Source organism: Lissotriton vulgaris, chromosome 9 (genome assembly GCF_964263255.1).
Source record: "Lissotriton vulgaris chromosome 9, aLisVul1.2, whole genome shotgun sequence".
Taxonomy (NCBI): domain Eukaryota; kingdom Metazoa; phylum Chordata; class Amphibia; order Caudata; family Salamandridae; genus Lissotriton; species Lissotriton vulgaris.
Window position 1 is genome coordinate 1103081818 of NC_141697.1, and position 13329 is coordinate 1103095146.

Below are 13329 nucleotides of genomic sequence, written 5' to 3' on the forward strand. Positions count from 1 at the left end.
GTGTTATATTGTAGATTTGGGTGATTTACAAATGAGCATTTGAAAAATAAATCACTATTATATAGTAGTACTTGATTATAGTCAAACTATGACATCACGATGCCTGCTGCCAGAGCCAGCAGTGAGAGCTTTAGGCCCAAGAGAAGAATATCTCCAGCTACAGTTCTGCACTTAAATGAATACATAGCTTTTAAGGTTCCTTTTTTCTGAAATGTCAATCTCTGAATGGTCACAGGGGCCGATTCAGTTGTAGATTTACTGGCGTAAATGTTCTCTTACATTTTGCAGTAACTCTACTACCTTTGGCTATACACCATTTCCAAGTGTAAAGTTAGTACAACGTGTAGACGTATATGTTCGCACCCCATAAAACCAGGGATCAGAGCCATGTTTACAAGTGAAAATTATTACTACTGAATGTTCACATTTAGGCAGAGGTCTCCATTCAACTTCTTTTTTGAAGTGTAGAAATATTTTAATGGTACATATTAATGTGCAATACATCTATTTTATGACAAAGAACAAATAAAAAAAGTTACAAACTATCAACATAAAATTATGTAGAAGAATTAATTATTTCATACAAACTTATATTAATGTATAATTATTTATTTACAGACACGTTTAAAAGATCATCTACAGAATTTTTTTTATTTTTAGTTAAAAGTTGTTAAAAATACTAAATGTTATGTATATAATTAATTTCAATTAATTTATTGTTTTCAAAACATTTAAAGTTAAGTTTGATTTCTCATTGTAAAATGTTTATCACATAATTCTAATAAAATATTATTTAGTTTTAATTATATATAATTTTTTAAACATTAAATAAAATGTATATATGTTTTAGGTCAAAAGAAGATAATGTTTTTCCAATATTCCCTATTTGGTACTGATTTTAAATTCTTTGACTGCATTATTTTTATGGGGGTGTGTTGCACTACGTGTATGTAACCATGGATTGTACTGCATTTACTCCAAAGCTAAGTTGGAGTACATTTATGACTATTTTAGGTCCCGTTTGACTGTAGTAATGTTAGAAGTTCAATTTGTTTACAGCAATGGGTTTATGCTTTTGTATGCATTTGTCTCTCCCAAATCACCTCCATAACCCTTCCTAAACCCTCCCATATTGCAGTGAAAATTCCTCCTTTCCCAGCCACTCCCACGTCCCTCCACATTCACTTCTAAAACATTGTCGTATATGTGTGGTTTCCTCTTCAATTAGGGTGAATATCATTTCATAGAAAAGATAGAAGAGGCGGAGGTCGCCACATGTAGATTAATGAATAGTAAGTGAGAAGTACTACTATAGGACTTAAAAATGTATTGCAAAGTGCAGTTTCTGAATAGACTCTTTTGCGTAGTAATAAGTACATATTTATAATAATACTTACAAAATTCAATATGTATTTCGGTACCGAAGAGCAGGGCTCTATCTATACAGTCCCAGCTCTAAAATGTTAGCTTACTGGCTTTTGCAATGTTTTTTGATTTACCAGTCTAATGTGGCAAAAGCACAAGTTAGACTAGAAAAATGCTTTAGTGAAAAAGAGAAGAAAAGGCATCCCAAGTTTTCTGACCATTGTTTTACATAATTTTGGTAAATTGTTTGCTAATACATTGATTGTGTCTGTTGAGGTCACATGAGCTCACCCAAAGTTGATCTCTATCTAGCGTGGTTGACTACGGTCCACATGCCAGGCTATGACATTATTAATGATTGCTTGCAGGTGAGTTAGGGAAACTTAGCCAAGTAGTGGGGTGCCTTAGCCAGATCTAACCACAAAGGAGATACTTTCTCCATGTTGGATTGTGAAAGAATTTTGCTTTCTGGGACAAGAATTTTCCACACTTTGGAGGAATTGGTCATACAGCTGGGTGGCACCCTGCATTCCATTGGTCAAAGGTGTCCCCCTGCTTGATGCCAAGAAGCTGTGAACATTTTTGGGAGAGTTGCATAGCTGCCTGAACCTACTAGGAGAAGAAGGACTGCCCTGCTGGAAACCTGATCTGCACCCCAAAGGTTTGCACTCTGAAGGACTGCACCTGCTTCACATTCTGGGATTACAGCCCAAACAACTTTGCTTTGCTTCAAGCAGGATTAAGGAGCGTACTCCCTGCAAGTTACAGGTTAACGGAGCCCGCCTGCATCATCTCCACCAAGAAGTCTCCATCCTTGAGTGCGCCAAGTGGACCTTTCGGGATTTGGCCAGGTTCATTGTGGGAATTGTAGTCCCAACATTCCAAGAACCATCTGAGGAATTCCCCTGGATTGGTGTTGGGACACTTTGAAACTTCGAGGAGACCTGCTGGCAGAAGTTACAGAAGTTTGGAGCACCTTTAATAAAAAACTCCAATAGCTGACCAGGTACATTGTGAAAGTTGCAGCCCCAGACCCCAAGAGGCAGCCCAGAACATCTGAACACTTGGCTGGTGCTGTGGACCACTCTCCTGTATCAAGAAACACTTCTGGAGGTGAGTGTAAAGAACTCTTGACTTTGTACCGGTCCGGCATGACCTTTTTTAACTCTTTGAGCGCTATTTGCTTGTTTGCGCTAGTTTTAATTTTAATCTTTAAAAATGTATATCTCTTGTTTTCTTACACTGGATTTTTGTTGTTTTGGTGTCTACTTTTTCATTAAAATATAATCTATATTATATAAATTAGTGTTGGATTTTTATTTTGTGTTGTGTCCTTCCTATGTAATGTATTATTGTTTTTAAATACTTTACACACCTTTCTCCTAAATTAAGCCTGTCTGCTCATTGCCAGCTACCAAGGATTGCGCAAGGAAATAATTTATTGAGACCTCGACTGATCCTTTTATTTTATTGTGATTGTGGCTTCATTACTAGTGGTAGATTCCTACATATCCTTTCTAATAATCCACTTTCCAACACCTTCTGCCATCTACCTACAATGTCCTAGAGAGTCTGTTTTCAACTTGGACAACAGTGACAGCTCTTTGAACAATGCAGCAGAGCTTCGGCCTTACTTTGCCATGCAATTCTGACTGCTCACAATGCCCACCAGTGACAGCTTCTGATAGTTTCCACCAGGGGCCTTTTCTAATACTACACACAACTGGCTACTCCTCATCTGACACTGATCTTAAATGCCAGATCCTCACATTGGCAGCCAGTGTTAGCTCACAAAACTACCTTCAAAATAGACCTCTCACACTGTCCACGACAGAAGGCAGCTTGTGGTGCTGTTGAACTGTGTGAGATCCTCCCACCACCACCAGTGCAAGCTCCTAAGTCTGCCCATCAGTTTCAGCTCCCCACACTGTCTTCCAGTGCAAGCTCATCACAATGTCCTTCAGCTCCTGCTCACGATTCCTCCCATCAGGAGGATTGATTACCCTGCTCAGGAGTGCTTATCCCTCACATCTGCCAGCCAGGTCCAGCACCTTCTGCTGCCCTAGGGAGTGGTCTTTCACACACTCCATCAGCACCTATTTGTTACACTAACTACGGTGCTCACTATTAGAATATATTGCTTTCTTCTTGAGAATGTCTCGTAGTGGTGTCTCTTCCTACAGCATATCTATGAACAGTCATCACTGCTCACAACACCCATAACACACATCCACAAAACGTAGTGCAGAACACGCTCCTACTCATTAGGGGAACCACATCCATTCCTGCTGGATGGCAGACACTATCCTATTTATGCTTTTTCACCGATGTGACACACATCAAGCTGGGCAATTTTGTGCTCTCTTTTTTTGTGGTTGTCAGGGCTGTTTTTAGCAACATAAATGTAATCACTTTTGCTTTTGCAAAACAGCACTTACGACTAAAAAGAAGTAAAATAGGAAAGAATGTTAATATATATTATAAGTATCATGGTGGTTAATAAACCCCAGAGCAAATTAGCACCGCCCAGTCAGTTCCTCCAATCTAGCCCCAAAAGGATTTATGGTCGTGTTTCAATATCTATGTTATGTTATTACTTCAACAATTAACCTTCTTTGATTTGTTGTTCGTGTTTTGGAAAATGCACCACTTATACAACACTTTGTAATATTTTAGAATTCTTTTCAGGCATGGCATCCCATGTCTCTCCCCTTTCCTTCTCTCAGTCTAGCCCACCTTTGGTTCATTCTCCCACTCTGCACCCCTAACACTACTGTATTGTTCTGCACTCGGGTGAACGGGTGAGCTATGGAAAAAAACACATACAGCATTGTTATAAAAACATTCAATAACATTTAAGAGTGCTATTTGTTGATCAACTTGATTATGCGACCAATTAACAAATTAGCACAAACTTACCTGCATGAAAGTACTGGGTCATTGTCATTCACATTAGTGAGGAACACCTTCACATTTCCTTTAATGGAACTAACTCCATCCGATACCTTGATGGTTAAAGCATAGCTGGCAATAGAAATATATATGTTCAGTAAAATGAATGAATTCACAAAATGACACAGTTACAGATCATCACTTCAAATTAAAGGCACTATGTGAAATCCAGAAAGTAATAGGACTTATTGGCTGGGGCAAATAACACTGATCTGTGACTGAACCAGCAAGAAACTACTAAGCAGATGCGAAAAAATGCAAGATTATCTAACACACGATTTCAATAATTGTTCATGACACCAAACACCAGCTGGGTCCCAAATGCAGAGGCTTATCAGTATTGTTGATTGAATTTACAATATCTTAAAATAAATTGAACTATTGAGATTTTAATTTGTTTTGTAGATAATGTTGATACCTTATATCCCATTGTTTTTTCAATTCCCCAGGTTAACCTGACAATACAAGGCTGAAAATTGAGAAACGCAAGAAAGAAAACCAGAATACAGCCTATTTGTAAATTGTCACAACTCATACAAGTTCAGTCCACGCTTCCCTCACACAACACACATTTCACAGGAAGCATAGAGAAGTATGAGCCTGTATTATAAAGCAGATGCAGTATGAAAACCAAGGAGCAATACATGACTCCCTCACAGAAAAAGAAAAATAGAGCCAGGGAGGGAAGGAGTAGTGCCCGCCTCTGTGAATTCATAAATACAGCTCTATGCCAGGTGCTAAACCGGAACTGGGAAAAATAAGCTGCAGTGCCATACATAGTCAAAGTGGTATCAGGTGCATTGGATTATGGACTTGAAAATGAATACTTACAATGAATGTTTGTCAGTGGTTCTCTGTGAACAGTTCTAAGTGGGCTGTGTGACAAATCGAATGTATGCATTTTCACAATGAAGGTGAGACGTGAACCACCATTAGGTATGAAATAAAGGGGTAGGGGTAGAGGTTTTCAGACCTTCAATTGTCACCCAGTTCTGGAAGGGTTCTGGAAGGGTTCTGGAAGGGTGACCCCATTTGACAGCGTTCAACTCCAGAGAGGCTTCACAGTAACAACCAGGATTGGCTTCAGCATGGTGCTACTGGTGCAGGCGCACCTGGCACAGAGCTCGGTGAGTGCTCTGTCTAGAAATAACTTATGGGTTTAAAGGCACATGCTGTAGAGTTCCTTGTGTGTCCAGCAGTTATCAGGCAGCAATAAAAATGGCAAAATTACTCTGGTGACGAATTGCCCTGCTGGAGAGAGATGCAGTTTTGTGTAGTGGCACATTTGCCTCATTAAAAAGTAGTGCAGAGGCTTAATATGCCTTCTGCAAAGAATGTCTAACTTGCAGATCACAGAACTCTATTTAATGTGGATAGCTCAGAAGGTTACTGCTTTTGTCACTGAGATCCTTTTGTTACTTTCACTTCATAAGTTACAATCCTAAAATAGCACAATGACCTATGACTGGCATCAATGAGCTGCATTCAAACTGCATGGTATAGGTTAAAAAGTTATGTTTTTTCCTCCTGTCTTTAATTATCCTAAAATAGCTAAAAGGGTTTGTTCGGGTAGAAATGCATTCCTATTAGTAACGCAAACCCCAACCACTGTGGTGCATTTTAAATACTGAGTCTGTCCTTCTCAGGAACAATCACTCTTAAAATATACTGCCTAATCGCATGAATACCGTGTGATTTCTACACCTTGTAATTCTCGTTGTCTTATGTAACATTTCATATAGACTGATTTACACATGTATGGTTCATTGTCTCAGTATAATGTATGTGTGATCTCTTTACTCATACATTATACAATAACATGCCCTGCATTTCTCTTGGCTCAGCGGCAGGCTGGAATGGATCGATGTGATTGGTCTGAGTGCCGTGACACGGTGCTCAGTCAGAGACTGTAGGATTGGGCATGTAATGCAGCCTGCACGGAAAACAGGGGAGTGGGCATGACTGTTTTTGGGGGCCTGAGAAGGCCGACCAAACAGTAATTGCGCACAGGAGTGTTCTACCACTCCTCCCCTGCAGCTCCACCCTGCCCTCCCTCATGCACTGCTGCAGCATGAGGAATACATAAAATGGTAATAAAATTCTATTAAAGTCATTTTATTTTTTCCTTTCTTTGCTGCAGTGGGGAAACCCTCCTCCACCACTGCTGGTTAATATCACCCACTGCCAGCCCTGATGCCTGCATCACAACACTTTCTGCATCTTCCTGAAACGTTTTTCGGTGATGTCACTTCCTGTGAAGTCACTTGGTCACAGATCGTGCCATAAGGGTGTGGCAATGGCAGCTTCTGTTTATGGAAGGGAACCTTTGACATCATCTAACCATCGAGTTCACAGTGCAATATTAACCCCTTCGCTGCTCATGACGAGCTCAGCTCATCATGCAGTACACTGGTCGTGTGCTCATGACGAGCTGAGCTCGTCATGAATAATGGGGAAAATCAGTTTTCAGCACAGGAGGGGAATTGCCTTAGCAGTCATGTGGTTAAGAGTCATTGCTTATGAGTCTAGACTAAATCACTCCGTAATGCAGTTGAGCATGTAGTGGTTCATGGGACGGCTCGCACCCTTCTGTTCTCTCATCACTTTGAAAACAACTAGGGCTACTCGCTCAAGGACACTTAGGTAAAAACATATGACAACCATATTTAAAAGACCCCAGGCCTCTACCGAAGCCTTTCCACCTGATTCATCTTCAACAAAGCGATTGCTTAGGAGAAGAAGCCTATTTTGAGGATATGGTTCACGGTAACTAGACATAATATCGAAAAAAATATATAGAATTGATGGAGCAGATTTCATCTGCAGTCAGGCATTAATTTATTTTTGTGCTTCAGACAGACTGCATTTAAATTGAATTAACATGTGTTTTTGCACTGTAGAGAAAAGTGGCCTTTTTAGCTTTGAAGAATAATAGAATATGTTTCTCTCTTCCCAGCTCATCCCTAAATCCACTATTTCTGTCTTAAGAGACTTTGACTTGTTGCATATTTTGATAAATATTTTCAGTTAATAACACCTATTTTTCTTTGTTGCACATTGCACATTTATTTAGCATGTTGTCATAAATAATAGAAAAGCTGCTTTACACTAGTAGCTTGGCTAGGTAAACATTTATAAGGAGTATTAGTATGGAGTTGGGAAACATAATGGGCTGATTTATATGAAATTAATATTATCTTTGTGTTTGTTTTATTTTGGGGCCTACCATTAAATGGCTGCCTGTGAAACCAGCAAGGCTATGGCTTGCTTTGAAAGAGAAGAGAGCATGCTCAGACTGTAGCAGCTTGACTCAAACTGCGGAAGGAGTCAAGGACATCTTGAACTGTACATTCTTGTGATTGTGCCAATGTACCAGTTTGATAAAGTATCCGTCCTGCTGCACTGTGACAGGAAGGAAGGAAACTATAGAAACATTTTCCCTAGTAAATGTTGCAAATGTTTATAAATGTATTATTCATGTATGCTTCTTTTGTTAAAACTAGTAAAGTCAGGTTTTTTAGAATGAGTCAGGGTTGTGAGAACTCATGCCATCATGACTGACTAATCACGTACAGGTTTTCCTGAAGTTGAAACATTTTGTGTAGTCTGCCAAAATTTTGTGTATAAATTCTGACCTCTCCGGAGGAGGGGCTGGCTTTCTCAGCTCAGCTGGCTTCTAGGCTCATTAGGGGTGTGTGTGAGCTCTTGAGAGAAGGAACAGATTAGGCCAGACATTCTATGGGTTAGGTACAAGAAACGTCCCGGGAGATTGCTGAAGGGAGGAGTGGCGTCCGAGGAGTGTCAGGGGGAGGTTTCTTGCTTCCACGTCATATTTTGGCACTGCAGGCCACATTCCTTTGAGGTCTGGTGAAGGGCGGGCTGCCTCCCTCCCTGCTTGCTCTTTAGACACAGACAGATGCAGAAGAACAGCAACAGATAGAAAGGTTTTTTTAGATTTAGATGCTAAACTTTCAGTTATGCTTTGACTAATTAATTAGGTCTGAAAAGATTTATTTGACTTATGCATTTATTTCTCTTAATGGGTGATTTTTGCAAACTATTTGATTTTTGATTAGCCTTGCAAGACTATATTTTTCTTAGAAACTCTTTAAGAGTTTTGAATGACATTTTGCGCCACATTCCTATATGTAATGCTTATATGCAGACAGTAATAAGTTCTGTATTAATGCTATTTTTCCTGTTTTCCAAATTCTGTAACCTGATTGATATTTTACTAATGAATAAAGGGTCAGAGAAAATAATAGAAAAGCTGCTTTACACTAGTAGCTTGGCTAGGTAAACATTTATAAGGAGTATTAGTATGGATTTGGGAAACATAATGGGCTGATTTACATGAAATTAATATTATCTTTGTGTTTGTTTTATTTTGGGGCCTACCATTAAATGGCTGCCTGTGAAACCAGCAAGGCTATGGCTTGCTTTGAAAGAGAAGAGAGCATGCTCAGACTGTGGCAGCTTGACTCAAACTGCGGAAGGAGTCAAGGACATCTTGAACTGTACATTCTTGTGATTGTGCCAATGTACCAGTTTGATAAAGTATCCGTCCTGCTGCACTGTGACAGGAAGGAAGGAAACTATAGAAACATTTTCCCTACTAAATGTTGCAAATGTTTATAAATGTATTATTCATGTATGCTTCTTTTGTTAAAACTAGTAAAGTCAGGTTTTTTAGAATGAGTCAGGGTTGTGAGAACTCATGCCATCATGACTGACTAATCACGTACAGGTTTTCCTGAAGTTGAAACATTTTGTGTAGTCTGCCAAAATTTTGTGTATAAATTCTGACCTCTCCGGAGAAGGGGCTGGCTTTCTCAGCTCAGCTGGCTTCTAGGCTCATTAGGGGTGTGTGTGAGCTCTTGAGAGAAGGAACAGATTAGGCCAGACATTCTATGGGTTAGGTACAAGAAACGTCCCGGGAGATTGCTGAAGGGAGGAGTGGCGTCCGAGGAGTGTCAGGGGGAGGTTTCTTGCTTCCACGTCATATTTTGGCACTGCAGGCCACATTCCTTTGAGGTCTGGTGAAGGGCGGGCTGCCTCCCTCCCTGCTTGCTCTTTAGACACCGACAGATGCAGAAGAACAGCAACAGATAGAAAGGTTTTTTTAGATTTAGATGCTAAACTTTCAGTTATGCTTTGACTAATTAATTAGGTCTGAAAATATTTATTTGACTTATGCATTTATTTCTCTTAATGGGAGATTTTTGCAAACTATTTGATTTTTGATTAGCCTTGCAAGACTATATTTTTCTTAGAAACTCTTTAAGAGTTTTGAATGACATTTTGCGCCACATTCCTATATGTAATGCTTATATGCAGACAGTATTAAGTTCTGTATTAATGCTAGTTTTCCTGTTTTCCAAATTCTGTAACCTGATTGATATTTTACTAATGAATAAAGGGTCAGAGAAAAAATTTACTTTTGACTAGAAAATAAAACCCTTTAAATACTCAACAACTCTCTTTATTGGCTTAAATAATAATTGCATTTATGACTGTTCATGATTATTAAAAGTCTCCTGAAGGTAATACATGGTGTGAAGGGCCCAACACCTTTTGAGCGGTAAATTAGAGGTAGCATGAAAGTTTTGCATTGAGAAACTACCAGAAGAAATTACCGCTCCATCAGTTTCACCATAATATCGAAGTAAAAATATAGAATGGACAAAATATCGAATAGACACAATATATTGGTTAAAAATATTGAATTGAAGGTAAGTAATATAATATCGATTGTCAAAATATAGAAGTCTAAATAATCGAAGTATATAATATAGGCATTAAAATATATCGAATTTTTAATATCAAATTTTTTAAAGTGTTTTGTATGTTAGTATATGTGTGAAAAGTGTATATTATTTTTGTAATGTATGTTTAATTTATTTTAAGTAATGAATTTTATGTTATTTATTTTTTGCGTAATTTAATTCTGTAGCGGGTTGTGGGTTTATAGGGGAATAGGGTGGGAAGTAAATTAATTATATTAAATTAAATATTAATTTTTAGCAATTATTAAGTATTTTAAATTTAATTTTGCTTTTTAGTTCGCTAGCGGGTTGTGAGTTTGTGGGGGAATATGGTTGGAAGTAATTTAACTGTAATAATTAAATATTTGTATTTATTTATTGGTATTCATTTTGAATTTATTGTTAATTAATTTTTAATTGGTAATTAATTTTTATTAATTGGTAATTAATATTTATTAATTGATTAATTGATTATTATGTTAACTTTCTTAATTTATTTTACGTAGTGGGTTGTGGGTTTATAGGGGAATGGGGTGGGAAGCAATTTAATTGTAATTAAGTAAATACATCTTTTTCCTTTATTGGTATTGATTTTTAATTTATTGTTAATTAATTTTTATTTGGTAATTAACATTTATTAATTAATTATTTGATAATTATGATAACTACTGTTGCACTCTCTGGAGTAGAAATCGTAATTGTTACCCCTACGCTGCCCACAGCTTTCCTTGCTGTTGCACTCTCTGGAGTGGGAATAGTAATTTTTACCCTCCCGCTATCCAACGCTTTCCCTACTGTTGCACTCTCTGAAGTGGGAATAGTAATTTTTAACCTATCGCTATCCAAGGCTTTCCCTAGTGTTGCACTCTCTGGAGTGGGAATAGTAATTTTTACCCTATCGCTATCCAATGCTTTACCTACTGTTGCACTCTCTGGAGTGGGAATAGTAATTTTTAACCTACCGCTATCCAAGGCTTTCCCTGGTGTTGCACTCTCTGGAGTGAGAATAGTAATTTTTACTCTCCCGCTATCCAATGCTTTCCCTAGTGTTGCACTCTCTGAAGTGGGAATAGTAATTTTTAACCTACCGCTATCCAAGGCTTTCGCCTAGTTTTGCACTCTCTGGAGTGGGAATGGTAATTTTTACCCTATCGCTATCCAATGCTTTCCCTACTGTTGCACTCTCTGGAGTGGAAATAGTAATTTTTACCCCTACGCTATCCAACGCTTTCCCTACTGTTGCACTCTCTGGAGTGGGAATAGTAATTTTTACCCTCCCGCTATCCAATGCATTCCCTACTGTTGCACTCTCTGGAGTGGAAATAGTAATTTTTACCCTCCCGCTATCCAACGCGTTCCCTACTGTTGCACTCACTGGAGTGGGAATAGTAATTTTTACCCTATCGCTATCCAATGCTTTCCCTACTGTTGCACTCTCTGGAGTGGGAATAGTATTTTTTACCCCTACGCTATCCAACGCTCTCGCTACTCTTGCACTCTCTGGAGTGAGAATAGTAATTTTTACCCTCCCGCTATCCAATGCTTTCCCTACTGTTGCACTCTCTGAAGTGGGAATGGTAATTTTCAACCTACCGCTATCCAAGCCTTTCCCTAGTGTTGCACTTGGGAATAGTAATTTTTACCCTATCGCTATCCAATGCTTTCCCTACTGATGCACACTCTGGAGTGGAAATAGTAATTTTTACCCCTACGCTATCCAACGCTTTCCCTACTGTTGCACTCACTGGAGTGGAAATAGTAACTTTTACCCCTACGCTATCCAACACTTTCCCTACTGTTGCACTCTCTGGAGTGGTAATAGTAAACTGTACCCTCTCGCTATCCTATGGTAAAAATATTGCATATTTTTTATTAATATTATGTTAATATATATATGTATACATATATATATTTATATATAAAAAAATTAAATTGTATGTTTCTTTTTTTACCTTAAATTAATTATTTATGATTTTAAGGTTACTTAGGTATTTCTAAGTATGTTTAGTTAATTATAGTTATTATTTAATTAATTTTAAATTACTTTTAAGACATTTAAAAAAAATCGATATTTTGACTATATTTTTTACAACAATATTTTGTATTCAATATTTTTGTACACACCTGTTTGTAGGTAGTAATTCGATATTTTTGAATTCTATATTTTGTCAACGATATTTTGGTAAGTCTATATTTTGGTATTCTATATTATGTCAGTGATCCATGGTTCACATTAGAAGTCACTTGCATTTTCTTAAGTCACTCACCTTTTAGTACCTGCATCATAATCAAATGTTTCCGCTGTAGAAATAGCCCCATTAGTATCTACAGTAAAGGCAGTACTTCCTGCTGGTGATATATTTTCTATAGAATACTGTTAAAAAACAAAGACAATTAGCAGAAGCAAAAACACATCATTTAAAAATGAAACACCTGCCAAACCATCAAGCAGAATTAATTTAAAATAGAATTCTTCAGAGTAAAATCATTAATAGAAAAATAGAAAGACCAGATAAAAGGGTTGAACAGTTTCACAAACATGCCTTGCTATTTTCTTTCGTACTATTAAGAAAGTTCAGCTAAGAACAGTAAAATGTAATCAAATGTGGAATATAGTGACACCAAGTACTTTTCCGCAGAAATATGTGTTAATATCCTCATGGAATGAGCAGCTGCAGAACGCCGCCCAGTTGTGTCAAGACTTTGGATATTTGCAAAGCAGTGTAAAATGCGTATGCAATGCTGCAATGCCAGACTGCAAAGCACATGAGGCAAAGGCAAAGGACTGGAGTGCAAGAGAAAGCTAACACTGTATTAGATTGTTACTAACTGGCTTATGGAAACAGTGTGTCCTTTCGTAAAACGTCCATTTACAGTCGGAAATGTTTGCTAAAAAAACACACACGATTTAGCACAATGTGAGTGTAAGAAATCGGTTTATTGGTTGAAAGGGATGAGAACCCGCTTCAAATAAAAATCACAATCCTTGTCAGGGTAACCCACAAAAGTCACTAAATAAATCTGTGCATAACGCTCTGGTAGCTGGGTACAAAGCGGTCAGGCTTAACTTATAAGCAATGCGTAAAGTACTTATGCAGTACTCAGACAGTGGCAAAGTGAAATCACAACAAAAGAATAATTCCAAACGAATTTTGAGAAATAAGGAATATTTTTATAAATAAAATGACACCAAAAAGCCAAAAATCCAATCAGTTGAACCAGAGTTATGAGTTTCGAAAGTTTAAGG

The 13329-nt window shown here is 37.8% G+C and overlaps 1 protein-coding gene across 1 annotated transcript in view; it reads right to left on the bottom strand.

The window, feature by feature from the left end:
• The window catches only part of LOC147692864 (cadherin-related family member 3-like), a 650553-nt gene that overhangs the window by 336773 nt on the left and 300451 nt on the right, over positions 1–13329 (bottom strand). The window contains exons 5-6 of the mRNA XM_086939084.1: positions 12350–12456; positions 4285–4389 (exon numbers count right to left, since the gene is read on the bottom strand). Of these exons, the coding sequence (XP_086795210.1) occupies positions 4285–4389; positions 12350–12456 (212 nt within the window). The remainder of the gene's footprint in view (positions 1–4284; positions 4390–12349; positions 12457–13329) is intronic.